General features: G+C 44.3%; 1 protein-coding gene and 1 long non-coding RNA gene across 8 annotated transcripts in view; one reads left to right on the top strand and one right to left on the bottom strand.

The window, feature by feature from the left end:
- Positions 1 to 17282, bottom strand: part of LOC144236785 (uncharacterized) — a 159642-nt gene extending 142360 nt beyond the window's left edge. For 2 of the 6 annotated variants that reach the window (XR_013336646.1, XR_013336644.1), the window contains exons 1-3: positions 16827 to 17280; positions 8106 to 8286; positions 5694 to 5765 (exon numbers count right to left, since the gene is read on the bottom strand). This is a non-coding gene — a long non-coding RNA (uncharacterized LOC144236785). Of the gene's footprint in view, positions 1 to 248; positions 328 to 5693; positions 5766 to 8105; positions 8287 to 16826 lie in introns of all 6 variants that reach the window. The other 4 variants (XR_013336642.1, XR_013336643.1, XR_013336645.1 and 1 more) reach the window with 3 other exon arrangements.
- Positions 7507 to 10630, top strand: LOC144236780 (chymase). Of its 2 annotated transcripts, XM_077770492.1 has the most exons (6): positions 7507 to 7777; positions 8142 to 8240; positions 8468 to 8618; positions 9333 to 9468; positions 9694 to 9948; positions 10304 to 10630. In XM_077770492.1, the coding sequence occupies exons 1-6, from the start codon at positions 7720 to 7722 to the stop codon at positions 10445 to 10447; spliced, it is 843 nt and encodes a 280-aa protein (XP_077626618.1). In that variant the 5' UTR covers positions 7507 to 7719; the 3' UTR covers positions 10448 to 10630. The 2 variants fall into 2 exon arrangements, with proteins under 2 accessions (XP_077626618.1, XP_077626617.1); XM_077770491.1 differs by lacking the exon at positions 8142 to 8240.
- Positions 17283 to 22644: the final 5362 nt, after the last annotated feature.

The raw sequence follows: 22644 nt of genomic DNA, 5'->3' as shown, positions 1-22644 counted from the left end.
TGCCAAGGTGGAAAAGTAGGGAGGAGAAAACTTCCCAAGCATAAGAGCTCATAAAGGAGAGGTAGGGGTTAAACCTAGAAGTCCTCCAGATGTGTCTGTCTGTTACAAAAGTCAGAACAGAGTTGTAGGTGGGAGAGGGCCATTCTAGCTGAGGGGAGAGCCCCAGAAACATCAGTGTCATCCTAGTCTGTGAACTACATCAGAGCCACCCAAGATGTCTTAGGTCTTCCGAAAGAAGGATATCTGACCTGGGCCAAGTTCTCCAAAATTCCGTCCTCCGAGTGACCTGCAACACTCTGAGCTGGGCAAACACACAGCCACACCTGCCTGAACACAGGGAAACAGGACATGAACTCCAGCTCACTCTCAGGATCCTGCAAATCAAGGACCTCCAAACAAGTTCCACCATAGTCCCTTAAAGGCCTGAGAAGGTATGCCTGGCCCCAGGCAGGAAAGAGCTGCCATTGCTGGCCACAGGGAACCCAGCACCTCCATCCTTCCCATTGCCTGCCAGCCCACAATTTAGAGTTTCCAGCTTTGCCGCTGATGAGTACAGATGCAAAAAAAAAAAAAAAAGCAAGCATAATAACATAATATACAAGAGTGATAATAAACTCTAACTCTATGTGGAAAACAAACATAAGTGTGTAAATTGGTACAGCCACTGTGGAAAACAGTACAGAGATTCCTCAGAAAATTAAAATTAGAAATACCGTAAGATCCAGTAATTTCACTACTCACTACTGGGTATTTACCCAAAGAAAATGAAAACACTAATTTGAAAAGATACATGCACCCTTATGTTTATTGCAGCATTATTTATAATAGCCATGATATGGAAGCAGCCCAAATGAGAGAGAGCACATCTCTCTCAAAATAAGTAAACACTTTTAAAAAGAAAAAAACANCCCCTGCTCATGCTGTCTCTCTCTCTCTCTCTCTCTCTCTCTCTCTCTCCTAGAAATAAATAAAACATTAAAAAATTTTAAAAAAAGTAGAAAGGACAATAGACAGAAATTTAAAGATACAAAAAGGATCTGGTGAAAAGTATTCTAAATACATAAATATAAAAGCAATAGCAAATATTATAATTTTCATGAATTAAAAGAAAGTTTTATAAAAAAATAATAGATCTATGTTAATGGTCACACAATGAATAAAATTTAATTTGTGATATATACTTGTGACACAAACAAAACATGATTGTGAAAAAAAAAATTAATTACCTTTTCTTTTTTTTTTAAGTAGGCTTCATGCCCAGTGCAGAACCCAAAACAGGACGGGATCTCATGACCCCAAGATAAAGATCTGAGGTGAGATCAAGAGTCAGATACTTAACCGACTGAGCTACCCGGCCACCCCTAAATTATCATTAAAGAAAGAAAAAACAGACATATGTCTGAAAAAAAATTTTTAGGGTTTTTTTAGTGGTTTTTTTTTTTTACATTTATTTATTATTGAGNTGTCTCTCTCTCTCTCTCTCTCAGAAATAAACAAAAAAACATTAAAAAAATCTTTTTAAAAGTAAATAAATAATGAACAATAAAAGTNTTTTTTTTACATTTATTTATTATTGAGAGACAGAGAGAGACAGAGCACAAATGGGGCAGGGGTAGAGAGAGAGGAAGACACAGAATACAAAGCAGGCTCCAGGCTCTGAGATGTCAGCACAGAGCCCATCATGGGGCTAGAACTCATGACTGCTGAGATCATGACCTGAGCTGAAGTCGGACGCCCAACCGACTGAGCCACCCACGCACCCCAGTGTTTATTTTTGAGAGAGAGAGAGAGCAAGCACAAGTGAGGGAGGGGCAGAGAGAGAGTGAGACAGACTCCCAAGCAAGCTCTGAGCTGTCAGCACAAAGCCCAACGGCCTCAAACCCACAAACCGGAGATCATGACCTGAGCCAAAGTCAGATGCTTAACTGACTGAGCCACCCAGGCGCCCCTGTCTCACAAATGTTTTAAAAGAAAAAATCAGAAAGATCTCAAAAATAAAAGAAGGTATGCTACAATGGTAATTACAAGATGTGTTTTTTTTCTTTTAGGTCAAAATCTCATTTTATATTTGTATAATTAAACAGTTTTAAATATGAAATACACAGAACAGGGACATTATGTGTAATGTCTGCTTGGGAGACCAGAGCATGCACTGAATTGCTGCTAAGACCCCACACACTCCTGACCCCTTAGGACAGCACATTTTACAGCAGCTCTCTTCCCAGGAAGCCAGACCGCTGGAGACGTGGACCAGAGGTCAGCCTACCCTGACAGCCTGGCCTCCAAGCAGTACTGGGGCCTGTCGAGACCACAGGGGCCTTGACTGTCTGCAGGATGACTTGGGCCCCAAGGGACTGACAGGGCTGGAATGGGTGTGGACCAACATGAACTCTCATCCATTGCTGGGGGAGTGCAAAGTGGTACAGCCACTTTAGAAAGAGTTGGGCAGTTTCTTAGAAAATTAAATATACACTTACTGTATGACCTAGAATCCTACCCCTGGCTGCTTACCTTACAGAAATGAAAACTTAACTTTACACAAAACCTATACCCAAATGTTTAGAGAAGCTCTATTCATAATTACAAAAACCTGGAAAGAATCCAAATGCCTTTCATCAGAAGCACCAGGGAAAATCCTCAGTGATGCCTGGAGGGCTGGCCCACCCCCATGCTGTGGGTTCTGTACGCCACTGCCTCTGATGTCTCACATAACTTCCCCTCAAGCTGTCCCAACAGCCTTACCAGCAGCTTTCTACCTGCAGCTGGAAGCATTTGCCACTCAAGGAACAAAGGAATCTCCTTGCAAGTAAGAACACAGGACATGGAGGAAAAAAAAACAAAAAAAAAAAACAAGACAAATGAGACACCCGTATGAGGCCTCAACATAGAAAGTAATCCCGGTAGGAGGAGGATACCAGCCCATTGTAGGGCTGTCTAGAAAACAAGTGGGTCCAAATCCAGGAATGATCAGTGTGGCCCACAGGATGCAGCCGTGGAGACAGTGGGCTGAGCCTCTAGACACTGACTCAGTCATGACAACAGCCACAGATTAACTGAGCATGTTGTAGACCCCTGGAATGGAAATAATAGCTGTAGCCTCACCAGTCTCTCCCACAGTCCACCCAGAAAAGATAAGGCCACTATGGGCACGTGGTACCATGTTAATTCTAAGGTGAAGAGGAGGGCCCACCTGACCGATGCTGAGAGTGACAGGGGAGTGGTAGCATCAGAGGATCCAGAGGAGAAGCTGCCCAGGGCAAAGGGCTTGCCCAAACTCATGAGAAGCGACATCCCAGGGCTTTCCCTGCTCAAACACGAGCCTATTGCAAGAATAGTAAATGGAAAAAAGACCTAGCAGAAGGAAATCCAAAAAAGCACCCTTGGGTGGAGGGTGGTTCTTGCTGAAGAGCATGTGTGCGGCCATGAGACCCATTCCTCCCAATCCAAAACTTGAAGTCACCTCCCAGGACCTCTCCATCCATCATTCCCCTGGATAATCTGTCCACTGGAACAACCATGCTGAGGGCAGTCATTCAAAAACGGACTAGTGTGGTAGGGCTGGAGGCCTGGGAATAGGAACCTATATCGGCTTATATCCTTGCAAGTTATTCTGCAGATATTGAATGTAAACCAGTAGCACTTAAATTCAGAAGAACTTGGTCATTCAAAAACATCAGTCATTGCAAGGGCAAGCGCAGTGAGCACCAGCCTGCTGCGGGAAACTGTGGCCAATGCCATAAAGAATGTACTGTCCCCGCTCCAGTGCCCTGCTGTTCAGTCGGAGGCAAGAAGGCACAAGCCCATGCCATCAGGTGTCCCTGTCCTTAGTATTTCTTACAAGAGACTGTAACATGTGTGAAAGTTTACAGCTGTTCTGGTCCTACATGGCAGCTTGAGGGTTAAACCCACATCAGTCACATGCTCAATCCAAAAAGACCCAGTTATTACTCAAAGAACAAGGTTAAGCAACAGCCTGGTGACTTAAAGTTCAACAAATAAAACAAGACGCTGTACAAAGCAGGACATGACTCAAGTCTGGTAAATCCGATTAATCTGTAATATGTTTAGGGGAATTTAGAGGAAAAGATAAACAGTCTCCAGAGGGGACATATGCACCATTTGCCCATCAAACGGTTATAGGACAGCACAAGATATAACACAAAAGGACAAAATCAGTGTTTATTAAGGATCAACCAGGTGGTATTTTCCTTTAGCACCATATTTAATTCTCAAAAACCCTGTTTCATATCATTCTTCATATTTTGCAAAGGTTGTAACTAAAGCTGAGAACTTAAGGAACTTTCCTAAGGTCAGACAGATCGTTAAGCGGCAGAAATAGGATTCAAGCTCTAACTGCAAAGCCGGCCACATGCCTTGAATGTCAAAGTGAATAATGGCGCTAATGATAAATGTTTCAGGAAGTCAGAGAAGGGATGATCCCTCTGCATTATAGTAGCTAAGGAACACTGCTATCACTAAATGCCAGTGTTTTTACAGCAGGCCCAACCCTTTCCTTCCCGCTAACTGTGTATCTTAAACAAGACTCTGTCCAACCTCTAATATCTTCAGCAATGGGGAAATCACTTGCCTCCCCTCCCCACACTTTCATGTTGTAACAACAGATTATTAGCAAACTCTTCCTTATGCAGAGTCACCATCTTCCTCACACGCTGAGGAATCAGATACAGAGGCTATGTAGCCAGGAAAACAATGGTGAACTACAGCACAGGATTCCTCAGAAAAGGCTTCACAGTCCATTGGCTTGGCCCTCAGGCAGCACCAGACAGGTGACTCACAACTAATTTTTCCCCAAAAACCAGACCCCTCATCCACTCACCCTCACTAGAAAAGTTTATTCCACATTATGCCTAGTCCCTCTGATTACACCTTTCTAAGTCAAAGTTTATAACTACTCATCTGATTGGCAGAATCTTAGTCACATGACTAGGGCCTGGATGCAAGAGAATCTAAGAAAGGAAGTTTATGGATTCCACCTTAGGAAAGCAAGAATCATAGTTGGGAATTCCTCTAATATAAGAAGGGTGTTCAAAAGACACTATGGACCCACCACATACATGGCAAATGTCCACTACAAGCCATCACTTGGCTGCCACACACTCCTTCTCCGTACCTAACCTTCCTAAAACAAAGGTGTTCTCATTGAACATAACCCTCCCTATCTCTTATACAAAGAAAAATAAGACTTGACTCTCTCCAGAACTGATGTAATCCAGTCTCATCAGCTACTGCTTTCAACTCCAAGTACAGGATCTCTGGGTGATACCCATTCCATCTCTAATCTAGTCAGACTCCCAAAGTGATATTCTGTAAACCTTGGACTAAGTCGAAGGTTCACCACCAACAACATACCATATACAAAATAGCAGAAGGAGGGCAGAGGAGAGAGAAAAAGGAAATCGGTTCAAATATGCAAATACACAAAGACAGAGCAAGGAAGAAACCATGGAAAATATGGACAGAAAATGCCAATTTTATTTTTCTGAAATTGGCACCTGACCAGAGCTGTACCTGTTCCACTCTCTCGCCCTCAGCCAGTACAAGTGAAACAAAAACTGAATGTTGATGAACCTGATCTTTAATAATACTATGGCACTAGCATACTGGCCCCAGACTACCTCCCCCCTCAACTTCTCATTACATGAGTGAAAAACAGAAATGTTTCATTTGCTTACTTCTCTGATTTTGAGTCCCACTGGTGCAGGGCCACAGGACAGGACTTCTCCAGGTCCAGATTCTCCTCTGTTCTGTTGATTATAGAATGCTCAGAGTAAGGTTGCTGTCTTTAGCAAATAAAAATGCAGGATTCCCAAATACATTTGAATTTCAGATTGACAATTTATTTTAGTATAAGTATGTCTCATTTGATATTGAGATAGACCTCTACTTAAAAAATGATTTGTTGTTCATCTGAAACACAAATTTAACTGTGCATTCTGTATTTTATCTGGCAGATAAAGAGAGTCAAAAAATTAGTACAGGGACCCGTCAGACATTAGAAATATATGTAAGGGTAATTATTCTAGAGAGAGTCAGAGCTGAGGGCAACGGAGGACCTAACCAGTACTTACTAAGCAATAGACCACTGCAGTCACAAACCCAAGCTGAGAGTAATGGCATAATAGAATGATTTGGGGAAGGTATTTCCCCACCTCTGAACTAAGTGGTTTCTCATTTAATTCCAAAAGGAATTGACACTCCACCCTGTTACCCAACTCTCCCCTAGACTCCCTGCTTCTCCAAGTCTGGGAAAACAACAAATATGTACTTGAAACTCTGTCATGATGGTTATGAGTTGTGTGATCTTAGCCATGTTAATTTGTCTGAGCCCCAATCCTACATCTGTAAAGTGACAGTCATGGTATTGCCTGAAGTTGTTGTGGAATTAAAAGAGTAAAACCTCAGATTTGACCTCTGTGTACATTCTATTTCAGCAAAATAAGTTTGAATAATAATGTGAGAATAGGAAACCCCAGGCTCCCAGGGCAAACCACTCTTCTACATCTCTATCCCCATTGGTGGGACTCTATTTCTCTTTTTCTCTTTGGTGGTAGGGTGGAGAGGCCCTACCTCCTGAATAGATCAGAAAAATCTATTTCTGATCCAGAAGTCCTGATAGCCAATCCATAAAACTGAGCTAATCATACCCACTTCACAGGGTTGTTATGCAAATATAGCTAAGAGTTGGGACAATAAATGAGTCATAGGCTCTCAAAAAATGCTAATTCCAATCCCATTTGCTCTTGTGATAATGTGTATAAAATCCTACCTACCATACGGTATGTTCCCTTCCCCCATCTACTCTCCACAGATCTTTCTTCTGCCTATGAACATCTGGTTCAGAGGAAGAGAGAGATCCAGATCAATGTTTTTCAAATTGCAGGTGGTCATCCTTTAAGTGGGGTGCTGTTAATATTTTAATATGGAGTGGATGGGGTGCCTGGGTGGCTCCGTCAGTTCAGTGTCCAACTCTTGATTTCAACTCAGGTCATGATCTCGAGGTTCATGGGATCAAGCCTCACATTGGGTTCTGCACTGTCAGTATAGAGTCTACTTGGGTTTTCTCTCCCTCTCTCTCTGCCCCTCCCCTGCTCACTTGCTCACTCTCTCTCTAAAAATAAATCAACATTTTTTTAATTTTAAATAAAACAATATGGAGTGGAATGGAATGAATGGAAACCGAAAGCACTGCCCATGACAAGGATAAATATTGTTTCCTGAAACTTTTGATTCATTTGTATGTGGTATGTTTGTGCTCACGTAGGCAGGTACACATATATATAGGTACTGGGTCCCTTTGCAAAATGCATTTCCTATTGTGGGCCATAAAAGCGCATATGTTTCTGGACGCTCTGTGTAAGGACTCCCCCCACCCATGTTTCTGATGAGCCTGTAACGAATTGCCCTAACTGGGAAAGACACGATCCCCCCACCTCCCCTCCCCAGATAAGGCACCATGGTTGAAAGCTCATCCTGGATGCCAAAACTTGAGGGTCAGGCCTCCACTTCACCTCCAGCAAAACGGAGGGTAACTTGGGGGGAAACTTCTTATCAGAAAGACCATCAGTTTAGGCTGGGAGAAGAAAACATGACCACAGAGTTCTTGTGGTTACCAGCCCAGCCCTTTGCTCATCGCTGGAGTTATAAAACCCAAGCCGGAAAATAGAGGCAGCATCTGCCCCGGGCAGCCTCTCTGAGAAGATGCATTGTCTTCCTCTCGCCCTGCTGCTCCTTCTCCTCTGCTCCAGAGCTGAAGCTGGTGAGTCTTGTGGTCCTTCCCTCTGGAAGCTGCAGGATCAGCCCCCAAAACAAAATTTAGTCTGAATATAGTGGACTCTCAAACAGGATCACAGGATCTCTCTGCGAGAATCCAGAGTGAAGTTCCACTTGGGATACGCACCCCCCCAACCCCAGTCTCCGCAGCCTATGGTAGTTCCCAGGGACCAAGTCCAGAACTAGGCTTTGTCCAGGGCAAAGCCCAGAACAGGTGGGAGGAAGAGGGGGCATCTTGTCATGACTAAATGTGAGATACTATGTAGGAGGTCCTACGTTCTCTTCATCTTCTGAGCTTCCAGGCTATACTTTACCTTGTAAGGTGGCCGTTCTGTGACACTGCTCACAAGCTGTGGAGAAGACTGAGACCGGGAGCTGGAGAGCCTGCCCTGACCGGTGGCGGGGGAGCATGGAGGCCCCAGGCACAATGGCAGTAGGGAAAATTCAAGGTGAAAGAGGCCTGAATGGCATCTGAGGCCAGACTGGCTTCTGTACCTGGAAGAAGGAATGAGAATTTATATGAGAGGTTGTGGGTGGGGACACCAGATACCAGAGCCTCTTGAGGAGGACAACAAGGCAGAGTCAAGGGTGAGGATGAGATTCAAGAGAAGCCCCTCCCAACTTTAGCCCAGCCTATGCATTCTCTGTGTTCAGGCCGTGGGGCTCTCTGTTCCAGGGGAGATCATCGGGGGCACAGAGTGCAAGCCACACTCCCGCCCTTACATGGCCCACCTGAAAATTGTCACTTTCAATAATGGACTGGCATCTTGTGGTGGTTTCCTGATAAGACGGAACTTCGTGCTGACGGCTGCCCACTGTGCAGGAAGGTGACACAGCAGGGTCCCATTTATCTCCCTTCTGGAGATAAACAGCCAGGGTGGCAGCCAAGGACACACCCTTGGGCAGACTGAGGAGAGACTCCTGGGGCAGGGAGAGGCAAGACTTGAACTTAAGGAACTTGGTCCCATAAGTGATGAGATTCCCTGATCTTCAATCACTGTGAGCTCAGCTCCCCTACAGAGGAAAAGGAGGCCCTATCCAAAAGTCCCTCCTCTAAAAGTAGCTCCCCTCTCGCCAACCCCAGCCAGTTTTCCAGGCCACTTCCTCTATGCCCTTTCCAAGAACACTGGCCTTTAGTTCTCAGGGACTTAACCCATCTTTCCATGGGAGGCAGACAACAGGGGACACCAGGGATCCCACCACCTCACCTCCCCCTTTCCTCTGATATCTCCTGGCCCTCACACAGGGCTCCCTGAATTAGGAAGTGCTAACCCTGTCCCCTGGATCCTCCATGGTCTACTCAGTCCCCAGCAATTTCTGAGGTTCCTGGAAATTGTCCATGTTCCCTGAGAAAGCTATTCCCTGAGTAAAATATGAGCCTTCCTCCCCCCAAATACTATAAGTGGCCCAGGGAAAGGGGGGTGGGTAGAGTCCAATGACCCCCATTATAGACTCTAGTCCTCTTTTCTCAGAAGGGCACATCCAAGGAGAAACCCCAGACCATCACAATTTTCATGGTCCTTCCTTCTTCCTCACAACAGGTCCATAATGGTCACCCTTGGAGCCCATAACATACAAAAGAAAGAAGACACATGGCAGAAGCTTGAGGTCATAAAACAATTTCCTCATCCAAAATATGATGACAGTGCTCTTCTCCATGACATCATGTTACTGAAGGTAATAACTTCTTTCTCCACCTTTTCCGCATTCCATTCTCTTCGTTTTCTCCTTCAGGTCTCCATTGGCCTGAAATTTCCCCAACCTGCCTCTGGACTCCAATCCCACTGACTCAGCCACCGCATGTAGTTCTAATGCAAAACAGATTGCCCTATCCTTCTCCGATTTCCTCCAACCGCCCTGTCACCCATTTCTGGCACTGACAGCCCCTCATGCCCTCCACAGTTGAAGGAGAAAGCCAACCTGACCCTGGCTGTGGGGACGCTCCCCCTTCCACCCCAGTTCAACTTCATCCCCCCTGGGAGAATGTGCCGGGTGGCTGGCTGGGGAAAAACTCAAGTGAATGGCCAAGGCTCCAATACACTGCAAGAGGTGAAGCAGAGGCTCATGGATCCCCAAGCCTGCAGACACTACCCAACTTTCCACCACAACCTCCAGCTGTGTGTTGGCAATCCCAGGAAGACAAAATCGGCATTTGAGGTGATTCTCAGATGAGAGTTCTTTTCCACAAGTCACTGTTTGGGGTCCAGACATCTCGTGGAAGAAGATGGGGTGGGAAGGTTGTCAGCCAACGACAGGGTTTCAGATCATGGGCCTAAGGAACCGGGATTGCCCCCTGCAGATCTGTTACCCCCATGGCCCCATGCAGTCTCCAAGCACCCCTCCCAGGCTGCCACATAGGGCACATGGGGCGGCAAGAAGGAAACAGAAAAGATGTATAACCCCCTGAGGACTCAGGGCTGCTGGGTCTGATCCCAGGTCTCACTGGGAGTGAAGGACTTCCCAGCTCACCTTCTGTGTTCTCTCTCTCTCTCTCTCTCTCTCTGCCTCACAGGGAGATTCAGGGGGCCCTCTTCTGTGTGCTGGGGTGGCCCAGGGTATCGTATCCTATGGACGGAAGAATGCGAAGCCTCCTGCTGTCTTCACCCGGATCTCCCACTACCGGCCCTGGATCAATGAGGTCCTGAGGCAGAATTAAGCCTGGATGGAGGCTGGGCCAACCTGAGGGGAAATCTGGAACCGGACCGGAGCAGGTTCTCTGTGCTGCTCACTCTCGAGCTGCCTCTGATCTCTGCTGAGGCCCTGCCGCATCCCTCAGACCCGAGAGGGCCCCTCCAGGTCACAGAATCTTCAGTAAACCTCAATAAAGACCCAGCTTCCAGACTTGAGCATGTGTCTTCTCTCTGATGCTCCCGTCTCTTGGCACAATGCAACTGGCCTCCAGCCCAGGCAGACTACAAGCTTCAGAAAGAGTGGGGGTGTGCAGGGGCCGGTGGGGGGGTGGGGAAGCGTGAGTTACAGAGAGGAAATAGTGAAGAAAAATTAGGGAAAGAACGAACAGAGAGGGAATCCCTGGAGAGACAAGATCCATACTTCCAACTTACACAAGATGTTATGCCAGACCCTTGCTGTAATCATCAACTCTGTACCAACTCGAATCTATCTTTAGTGATATCCAGAATCACTAAGAACATTGTGAATCGCAAGCAAAGATGTAGGATGTCTGGAGCATCCCTGGCCTCTCCCCACTAGGTCCCAGGAGTAGCGCCCCTCCACTGAGTTGTGCCAACCAGAAGTGTCTCAGGGCACTGCCAAGTGTTCTCCCAGAGGCAGGGGGGCAGGAATCAACCTCAGTGAGAACCACCAGCTTAGATATGTGATATAGGGAAGGCAGTTGGTGCCACATAGGGCCCTCCTTGCAGTCCACCTCGATAAGAGGAGATCTACTATCTGCGGGCTTCAATCGGAGATGCAGAGAAGATTGTCTCTCTCCGCTGCAGAACAGAGAGCTGGAGCCGATAAGGGGAGGGATAGCATCACAATCCTGCACAAGCAACTCCCAGCCACGAGGGCCGCGCCCAAACCAGCAGGAAGTCAAAAGCCTAGAGACTACTCAACACGAAGTCTTGCCAGTTGAGAGACTGGCTAGAGGAGAGAAAACAGGGCGGAAGGACGAGGACAGGCACACCAGGAGCCTGAGGCTGACAGCCCTCCTGGCTTCTGAGGGTACAGTGAATCCCTGCCTCCAGCGAACTCTTTCTAGCAATTTCACCTGAAAAACATAATCAGAGATTATGTCTCTGGTTACTTCTTACAGGAAGATTCAGGAACAAAGATTTTAATCTCAGCATTGTTAATAATGGAAAATTTGGAATCCCAGCCATGGAACAAAGCTTAAATGGCAAATGTATATGACTGAATATTTTGAATTCATTAGAAACTTGTTTTCAAAAACACTCAGTCATGTGGGAAAATGCAAAACTTCAATGTAATGTCATACGGATTTGTTTTTCCTGGGAAGACCCTGGACTCTTCCTCTTCCCACTGTAAAATATCGCTTGACTGAACGTCCCTCTACTCTCCACGAGAGATTAAGAAATAGCTAACAGGGGCGCCTGGGTGGCTCAGTCAGTTAAGCGTCCAACTACAGCTCAGGTCATGATCTCACGGTTCGTGGGTTTGAGCCCCGCGTTGGGCTCGGTGCTGACTGCCAGCTCAGAGCCTGGAGCCTGCTTCAGATTCTGTATCTCCCTCTCTCTCTCTCTGACCCTCCCCTGCTCACGCTATGTCTCTTTCTCTCAGAAATAAATAAGACATTTAAAAAAAAATTTTTTTAAGAAGAAGCTAACAGATCTCTGCCTGGATTATGTGATTTGTGACATTTGGGGCCATTATTTACTGAGTCTATGTTTTTGATTAAATGTTGAAAGGCTTCTGTCCTTACTCAACCTTTCGGTCCTTTCAATTTATTTGGACAATTTAAAAGTGTTTGGACTTTTGTGTTTGTGTCTTTGTTACACGGCTTTAGGGCTATGAAACACCATGACTGCCCAGAAGAGGATTTGGATGCATTACTCAGAGTTCATTTCCTCATCAATTAGGAAACGACTGCATTATTGGGCCGGGGTAGCCAAGAAGCAGAGATCTTTGCTAGTTTCTGTGATGGTTTTCCCAATGACCATCTTCTCTGATTTCCATCTCATGTGCGAACTTATCTGGGCTGGGCTTGCAGGCTCTGAAAAGTGCAGCACAATTTTCCATCGCCAGCCCCACCTCTGGACTGTGAAACAGCCACATCATTGTGTTCTTTTGGCCTTTATCCCAAAGGGTCTGTCTGTCAGGTCCCCGCAGTGGCAGATGGCACAATCACACAGGGTAATTTAGGAAAAGTTCAGTGGAGGATCTATCTATGTGCAAAGGGAACAGGAAGCCACTGGGGCATGGTGACACATCCCACAGCTGGCAAGAGTTCGGAACCACCACCGTCCCTTTGGCATGAAGGGGGCTGGGTAACAAGCGGTTACTGGAGCCCAGAAACACAGCTGGAGCTCCACCTCCCCTTGCTCTAGCTGTAGCTGCAGGATGGGAGCTGTGGGCTACGGAAGGACCCACAGCCAACTAATTCTAAATGGTTTCCCGTGAAAGAACTGTGTGAATAAATTCTACTGTATCACTCTCCTGCTCCCCAATTCCTGCCTGTGCTCCCATTGGCCAATCCTTTTATCCTAAGTTTGTTTGTTTGTTTATTTATTTATTTATTTATTTATTTATTTTGAGAGAGAGAGAGAGAGTGTGTGTGTGTGTGTATGTGTGTATTCAGGAGAGGGTCAGAAAGAGAGGGAGAGAGAGAATCCCAAGCAGGCTCCATGCTGTCAGCCCAGAGCCCACAGGGCTCCATCCCCTGACCCTGGGATCATGACCTGAGCCAAAATCAAGAGGTGGATGCCACCAAGGCACCCCAGGTCAAAGTTCTAAAGCCACACTCTATTCTATTCCCAACAGCCTCCCTAACTCTTCCTCTTGTTTGACAGAAGAAAAAGGCAAAGATCATATCACTGAGCCTTACATAGGCTCAAGCCTGTGCTAAAGTGGTTTTCAGTGCAGGAGAGGTAGCTGGCCCAGGAGGGATACCTTTGTGATTCACTTCTATGTGAGAGACAGGGACTGCTACTTTTTTAAGACAACCCCTCAAGAGGGAGACTTCTGGCCCATCAGTGACAGATGCCACCAACGAGGCCAGAGCTACTGCAGGAGCCATAGAGACATCGTTTGATCACTGGGTAGCAGTGAAGTGCTAACACTGGCTCCTACAGACATGGGTATGACTGGATTCCACCACTCCATCCCGGAGAGGGGACACACTCCCGTGCTGGGGAACACGAAGGACCACTAATGGAAGCTCAGCTAACAGCTTCAGGAGAATGAAGTACTTGATGTCTCCTCTGCCTTGTGTTCTGCCCTCTTTGCTCAGCATTTTATAAACTGCTTCTCTAGTTGCCCAGTGCCCCAGCTGCATCTGAAAGAGCTGCTGACCTCAGATCCTCCCACCACCCTCTATCTGATCTTCTGGAGATATCTTCTCATCCTTGGCCAAAGGAACCTACAACATATCCAGAACATTTGAAGGCCCTTGCATATAGGATATGAGGGGATAATAATACTTGAAAACCTAATATGCAGCCATGGCCCACCTACTAGAGCTGAGACCTATGCACCAAGTGACAAAGTCCTCGTCTGTCTGCATCTCACAGTAGGTCATTCGGGTTCTTGACCCCACGCTGTGGTTAATTCCCTGGTCTCTGAGGGCATACTTGGCATGTATATATGGGACTTAGAAGCTAACAGAACTCTCTTAATGATTCCTTGATTTATGAAATAAAGTCCATTTGGATAAGAAAGGCTGAGAGGAGGGGCAGCTGCCTGACCCAGTCAGAGGGTAGAGCATGAGAATCTTGATCTTAGGGCTGTTTAGTTTGAGCCCCACATTGGGTGAAGAGACTACTTAAAAATAAAATCTTTTGGGGGCACCTGGGTGGCTCAATCAGTTAAGCATCCAGCTTTGGCTGAGGTCATGATCTCATGGTCCGTGAGTTCAAGCCCCACACTGGGGTCTGTGCTCATGGCTCAGCGCCTGGAGCCTGCTAAGGATTTTCTTTGTTGCCCTCTCTCTCTGCCCCTCCCCCACTCACACTCTGTCTCTCTCTCAAAAATAAACATTAAAAATGTTTTTTTTTTAAAGTTAAAAAATAATAAATAAATAAAATCTTTTTTCTTTCTTTTTTTTTTTTTTAAAGGTCTCAGTTGGTTAAGCGTCTAACTTTGGCTCAGGTCATGATCTCACGGTTTGTAGGTTTGAACCCCTCATTGGGCTCTGTGCTGACAGCTCAGAGCCTGGAGCCTGTTTCTAATCCTGTGTTGCCCCCTCTCTCTGTCCCCCACTTCTTGCTTTCTGTCTCTCTGTCTCCCTCTCAAAAATTAAAAAAAAAATTTTTTTTAATAAAAAAATTGCTTTAAAAAACATTTTTTTAAAGCTAAAGGGAAGAAAAAGGGAAGAATGTGTAGCTGCCTCCCCACCTCTGGCCAAAATGATAAATCAGAAAGAATACAGCATCCCAAATGAAATGCATTGTGTCGTGGCACTCTTAAAGATTTAAAGGTAGTGGGGCGCCTGGGTGGCTTAGTCGTTAAAGCGTCCAACTTTCGCTTAGGTCATGATCACGGGGTTCGTGGGTTCAAGCCCCGCGTCGGACGCTGTGCTGACAGCCAGCTCAGAGCCTGGAGCCTGTTTCAGAGTCTGTGACTCCCTCTCTCTCTGACCCTCCCCTGCTCACGATGTCTCTCTCTCTCTCCTAGAAATAAATAAAACATTAAAAAAAAAAAGATTTAAAGGCAGAGTTCCAGTTATCCTGGAAAGCCAGATATACCATGGCAATGGACTTGCATAAACTTTACCACGTGGTAGCCCCCCAACTGCTGCTGCTATTTTATATGTCATATCTTCATGAGGATAGATCAACACAGCCTCTAGCATTTTATATGTGACTTCGGATAAAGCAAATGTATTCTTTCAGTCCACACCAGGAAGAAGGAGCAGAACAGTCTGCACTCACCCGAGAAGGAAGGCAGTCTGAATTTGCCGTCTTGTCTCAAGATTACGGCAACTCTCCAGTTCTCTTACAGGATAAGCCCAAAGAGGTTTTTAGGTCTGGACATTGCCCAGAACATAGAACCAGCCCACTATCTTGATGGCATGGGCCACTAAAGGGAGCTGTGTCTAGTAGGCCTCTCTGGATTTTGGAGACAGCATATAAACACCTGAGAATATTGTTCTGGCCCACTTTAATGGATGCCTCGGAAATCTGATGACAGTTTCAAGAGAAAGTCTTCCAAGGCAAGAGAGCAATCTGTAGCAGGTTCAGGCAGAACCCAATGAACCCCAGAAGAACGCATAGGTGTTATAGGTACTCATGATAGATAAGCATGATTGGTGAATTACAGCACAGACCTTTAAGGTTCTGTAGTAAAGCCATGCCTTCTGTAGCAGAGTTATTTACCATACAAAAAGTAGCTCCTGGGAAGCTACTGGGTCCTAATAGACACTGAGTATCTGATCTTGGGCCATCAAGTGACTGTGATCAGACCTACTGAATTCAAGGCCTTAGTTCCCAGATAACAGACCAGGGGATTTGCTTCCACGGGGGCTGAGGATATAGTAAGGGTTTCACTAAATCTAAAGTTATGACTGCCAGCCTGTCTTGATAACGAGTGAATCTCTAGGCAACAGTTACCTCACTACCATGAATAACTGACCCTTATTATCATACAAAGATAGAGTTGTCACATAATAAGGGCAGGGAGGAGTACGAGGCATTCCTTGGTGCTTCTATGCCCAGTGGTAACTAAAACCTGTAACCACAGCAACCCTTCCCTTAAAAAAAACAAAAGCAGAGTAACCTCAGAGATAAAGGTCTAGGTTACCGCACTGGGTAAACAATTAAACCAACAGAAGAGCTTGCCACAGGGTGGAGCAGGAGGGGGGGTGGGGAATGGGTGCCAGAGGAGGAAGACAGCAACTACTAATAATGGCCCCAGGACCAACTTCAACAGGAGGGACTATAGCCTATCTTTATAAAGTGATTAACATTTAGGAGAAAGCCAGGATAGCAAAACAGCATGGAAATTTTTTTCTGTCTCGCGTCCATGAAATACAGCCAGATCAACACTAAACCATCCTGCACACCTAGAAAACTGATCTGAGGATTAATACAACAATCTACACAACCTGACCCACAGAACTCAGCAGGTACACAGCTCAGAGAGGTGAACTGGGGGAGAGAGAGGGCATGGAGGACAGAGAGCCCTTTTTGCTTGTGGAGAGAGGAAGGAGACAGGGAAGAGTAAGGGAAAAGCACTCCCTCCCCCCCAAAAAAAAACCAGCTAGAAAGAAAGTGTTAAAAAAAAAAAAAAGGTGGAAGCAGTCGCAGTGAACTAAAAAGGGAGAAAAAAGAGGGTTTAAATTCCATTAAGACCCTCTAAACAGGGAGAGCACAGAGGCTCAAACTCCACAGCTCAAATACCTGTGGTGCTCTGGTGGGAAGGGCAAATTCCCAGGAGAGTGGGTCCAGGAGGTCCTCTGTCCACGCGAGATTTTCCACAACCCTGGGAAAGCGGCTGCTTAGTAACTTCGTGAAATTTTTCTGGGATGGGCTGGCACCCCGCCACAAGTCTGTGGACACAGGAAGCAGCAAGGTCTCACCAGCATTCCTGGGTGCTACTGGCACCCGGCCATTGCTCCATGAGACCCCCTCCCCCCCAGAGGATCTGAGCGGGTCAAAGCATCAGTCCCTCAGAAGTGAGGGGTCAGGAAATACAGCCGCATCTCAGATAAAACTCAGGAGCAAGGTGCAGCCTGGCAACCTGACGGCATGATTAAGGACGGTGCAAAAGCAGGGAGTGGACTAAAACCGAAGACAACAGTGTGCGACTCCTAGTCAGGTAAAGCAGAGAGTTGTGTTACTCGCCTGGATACCTGGGTGACGCCATTTTCACCCCGCCCGCTCATGCGCATACACACCTACAGGCACCGCAGCAATCCACCCCAGTGAGCTAAGCATCGCCATCTAGTGGATAACAGAGCCATTACACTAAGCCCGGCCAATCCGGGCCAACCTCGCTTTTCAGGAACTCAACAATCTCTCCTGTGCTTAGTTTAAGGACTATAGTCCTCTATAGTTTAAGGACTTAGTTTAAGGACTATAAAGTGCTTTCCCCTAGTTTGACTTCTAGGGGAAAACAATGTAATATCAATCATATCTCAGTCGGTTTGCTGGCCCATCTATTCAATTTCCTTTTTTTTTCTCTTTTTTATTCTTTCTTTTTTGTTTATTTTCTTTTACTTGAATACAAAAAAGATAATTTAAAATTTTATTTTTATTTTCAATTTTTATTAAAAAAATATTTTCCTCTTTTTATGAATGAATTTTTTTTTACTTTTTTTTTGTAAATTTTTCAGATTCTATTTTACTTCCATCATTTCCAATTATTCTATTTCATCACATTCATTTTCTCAAATTTTCAAACTTTTTTGGTTTGTTTGTATTTTCGGTTTTGTTTTTGTTTTGTTTCTTTTTTCCTTTCGTTTTCTTTATCCCTTTTTTCTCTAATCACTCAAGCTCCTTTCAATAACCAGAACAAAACACACCTAGGATTTAGTATCATTTATTTGATTGTGTGTGTGTGTGTGTTGTTTTTAATTTTTTAATTTTAATTTTGTTTCTTTTCCTCTAATCAATCAAGCTCCTTTCAATAACCAGACCAAAACAGGGGCGCCTGGGTGGCTTAGTCGGTTAAGCGTCCGACTTTCGCTTAGGTCATGATCTCGCGGTTCGTGGGTTCGGGCCCCGCGTCGGGCTCTGTGCTGACTGCCAGCTCAGAGCCTGGAGCCTGTTTCAGTCTGTGACTCCCTCTCTCTCTGACCCTCCCCTGCTCACGCTGTCTCTCTCTCTGTCTCCTAGAAATAAATAAAATATTAAAAAAACAAAATAATAACCAGACCAAAACACACATAGGATCTAGCATCACTTATTTGATTGTGTGTGTGTGTGTTGTTTTTAATTTTTTAATTTTATTTTTTCCCCTTTTTTCTCTAAGCAATCAAGCAAAAGAGCACGACTTAACCATAAGAGAAATCACTGACTCATTAAAAAGGAACATCACAATCGTAGGGTTCCCAGAAGATGAAGAGAGAGAAATAGGAGTAGAAGGGTTGTGTGAGCAAATCATAGCAGAAAATGTTCCTAACCTAGGGAAACACACAGACATCAAAATCCAGGAAGCACAGGGGACTCCAAGATTCAACAAAAACTGACCATCAACAAGGCATATCATAGTCAAATTCACAAAATACTCAGGCAAGGAAAGAATTAGGAAAGCTACAAGGGGGGGGAAAGTCCTTAACATACAAGGGAAGACAGAACAGATTTGCAGCAGACCTATCCACAGAAACTTGGCCGGCCAGAAAAGAGTGGCAGGAAATCTTCAACGTGATGAAAAATACGTAGCCAAGAATTCTTTATCCAGCAAGGTGGTCATTCAAATAGGAGAGATTAAAAGTTTCCCAGATAAACAAAAATTAAAGGAGTTCATGACCACTAAACCAGCCCTTCAAGAAATTTTAAGGGGAACCTCAAGGAGAGAAAAGACTGGGGGAAAAAAAAAGACCAAAAGCAACAAAGACTAGAAGGACCAGAGAACACCACCAGAAACTCCAACTCTACAAGAATCACAATGGCAATAAACTCATATCTTTCCATACTCACTCTGTCAATGGACTAAATACTCCAATCAAAAGACATAGGGGAACAGAATGGATAAGAAAGCAAGACCCATCTTTATGCTGTTTACAAGAGACCCTCTTTAGACCTAAAGACACCTTCAGATTGAAAGTAAAGGGATGGAGAACCATCTATCATGCTAATGGTCACCAAAAGAAAGCTGGAGTAGCCATACTTATATCAGACAATCTAGACTTTAAAGTAAAAACTGTAATAAGAGATGAAGAAGGGCACTATAACATAAGGGGTCTATCCACCAAGAAGACATAACAATTGTAAACATTTATGCTCCAAATGTGAAAGCACCCAAATATATAAATCAATTAATCACAATTATACATGATTTTCTAACAGAAAATCAATAAGGAAGCCATGGCTCTGAATGACACACTGGACCAGATGGACTTAACAGATGTATTCAGAACATTTCATTCTAAAACAGCAGAATATACATTCTTTTCCAGTGTACGTGGAACGTTCTCCAGAATAGACCACATACTGGGACACAAGTCAGCCCTCAACAAGTACAAAAAGATCGAGATCATACCGTGCATATTTTCAGACCACAACGTTATGAAACCAAAATCAACCATAAGAAAAAATAACAAACACTTGGAGACTAAAGAACATCCTACTAGATCCATCCCTAGAACGAATGGGCTAACCAAGAAGTTAAGGATGAAATTAAAAAGTATATGGAAGCCAATGAAAATGATAGCACCACAGCCCAAAACCTCTAAGACACAGCACAGGCATTCATAAGAGGGAAGTATATAGCAATCCAGACCTTATAAAGAAGGAAGAAAGGTCTCAGACACAAAACCTAACCTTACACCTCAAATTGCTGGAAAAAGAACAGCAAATAAAACCCAAAACTAGAAGAAATAATAAAAGATTAGAGCAGAAATCAATACTATTGAAACAAAAAATAAAAAATAGGAGAACAGATCAATGAAACCAGAAGCTGGTACTTCGAAAGAATTAACAAAATTGATAAACCACTAGCCAGTTTCATCAAAAAGAAAAAAGAAAGGTTCCAATTAAATAAAATCAAGAATGAGGGGCGCCTGGGTGGCTTAGTCGGTTAAGCGTCCGACTTTCACTTAGGTCATGATCTCGCAGTTCGTGGGTTCGAGCCCCGTGTCGGGCTCTGTGCTGACTGCCTGCTCAGAGCCTGGAGCCTGTTTCAGTCTGTGACTCCCCCTCTCTCTGACCCTCCTCTGCTCACGCTGTCTCTCTCTCTCTCTCCTAGAAATAAATAAAACATTTAAAATAAATAAATAAATAAAATCAAGAATGAAAGAGGAAAGATCACAACCAACACAGCAGAAATAAAAACAATATTAAGAGAATATTATGAACAATTATACACCAATAAAATGGGCAATCTGGAAGAAATGGACAAATTCCAAGAAACATATAAACTACCAAAACTGAAACAGGAAGAAATAGATAATTTGAGCAGACCCATAACCAGTAAAGAAATCGAATTAGTCATCAAAAATCTCCCAAAACACAAGAGTCCAGGGCCAGATGGCTTTTCAGGGGAATTCTACCAAACATTTAAGGAGAGTTAAGACCTATTCTCTTGAAGCTGTTCCAAAAACTAGAAATGGAAGGAAAACTTCCAAACTCTTTCTAGGAAGCCAGCATTACCTTGATTCCAAAACCAGACAAAGACCCCACTAAAAAAGAGAACTATAGACCAATCTCCCTGATGAACATGGATGCAAAACGCCTCAACAAGATATTAGCCTACCGGATCCAACAATACATCAAAAAAATTATTCACCATGACCAAGTGGGATTTATACCTGGGATGCAGGACTGGTTCAATATCCACAAAACAATCAATGTGAGTCATCACATCAATAAAAGAAAGGACAAGAACCACATGATCCTCTCAATAGATGCAGAGAAAGCATTTGACAAAATACAGCATCCTTTCTGGATAAAAACCCTCAAGAAAGTAAGGATAGAAGGATCATACCTCGAAATCATAGAAGCCGTATATGAAAGACCCAATGCTAATATCATCCTCAATGGTGAAAATCTGAGTTTTCCCCCTAAGGTCAGGAGCAAGACAGGGATGTGTCCACTGTCACCACTGTTATTCAACATAGTACTGGAAGTCTTAGCCTCAGCAATCAGACAACACAAAGAAATAAAAGGCATCCAAATCAGCCAGGAGGAAGTCAAAGTTTCACTCTTCACAGATGACGTGCTACTCAATATGGAAAACCCAAAAGATTCCACCAAGAAACTGCTAGAAATGATCCAGGAATTCAGTAAAGTGGCAAGAATAAAATCAATGCACTCGGGGCGCTTGGGTGGCTCAGTCGGCTAAGCTCTGTCTTCGGCTCATGTCATGATCTCACGGTTCATGGGTTCAAGCCCAGCATCAGGCTCTGTGCTGACAGCCAGCTCAGAGCCTGGAGCCTGTTTTGGATTCTGTGCCTCCCTCTCTCTCTGACCCTCCCCTGCTCATGCTTGCTCTCTCTCTCTCCCTCTCTCTCACTCAGAAAAAAATAAAACATTTTAAAAATTTTTTTTAAAATCAATGCACAGAAATCGGTCACATTCCTATATACCAACAATGAAGCAAAGGAAATGGAAATCAAGGAACCAATCCCATTTAAAATTGCACCAAAAACCATAAAATACCTAGGAATAAACATAACCAAAGAGGTGAAAAATCTATACACTGAAAACTGTAGAAAGCTGATGAAGGAAATTGAAGAAGACACAAAAAAATGGAAAAATATTCCATGCTCCTGGATAGGAAGAACAAGCATTGTTAAAATGTCAATACTATCCACAACAATCTACATATTCAATGCAATCCCTATCAAAATAACACTAGCATTCTTCACAGAGGTAGAATAAACAATCCTAAAATTCGTATGGAACCAGAAAAGACCTGAATAGCCAAAGCAATCTGGAGAAAGAAAACCAAAGCAGGAGGCATCACAATCCCAGACTTCAAGCTATATTACAAAGCTGTAATCATCAAGACAGTATGGTACTGGCTCAAGAACAGACACTCAGATCAAAGGAACAGAATAGAGAACCCAGAAATAGACCACAAACATATGGCCAACTGATCTTTGACAAAGCAGGAAAGAATATTCAATGGAATAAAGACAGTCTCTTCAGCAAGTGGTGCTGGGAAAACTAGACAGCGACATGCAGAAAAGTGAATCTGGACCACTTTCTTACACCATACACAAAAATAAACTCAAAATGGATGAAAGACTTAAATGTAAGACAGGAAGCCATCAAAATCCTCGAGGAGAAAGCAGGCAAGAACCTCTTTGACCTTGGCCTCATCAACTTCTTACTCAACACGTCTCCAGAGGCAAGGGAAACAAAAGCAAAAGTGAACTATTGGGACCTCATCAAAATAAAAAGCTTCTGCACAGCGAAGGAAACAATCAGCAAAACTAAAAGGCAACCGATGGAATGGGAGAAGATATTTGCAAATGACATATCAGATAAAGGATTGGTACCTAAAATCTATAAATAACTTATCAAACTCAACACCCAAAAAACAATCTAGTGA

Source organism: Crocuta crocuta, unplaced genomic scaffold (genome assembly GCF_008692635.1).
Source record: "Crocuta crocuta isolate KB4526 unplaced genomic scaffold, BGI_CrCroc_1.0 scaffold175, whole genome shotgun sequence".
Taxonomy (NCBI): Eukaryota; Metazoa; Chordata; class Mammalia; order Carnivora; family Hyaenidae; genus Crocuta; species Crocuta crocuta.
Note: the sequence above shows the minus strand (reverse complement) of the source record. Positions and strands in the feature narration are given on the sequence as shown.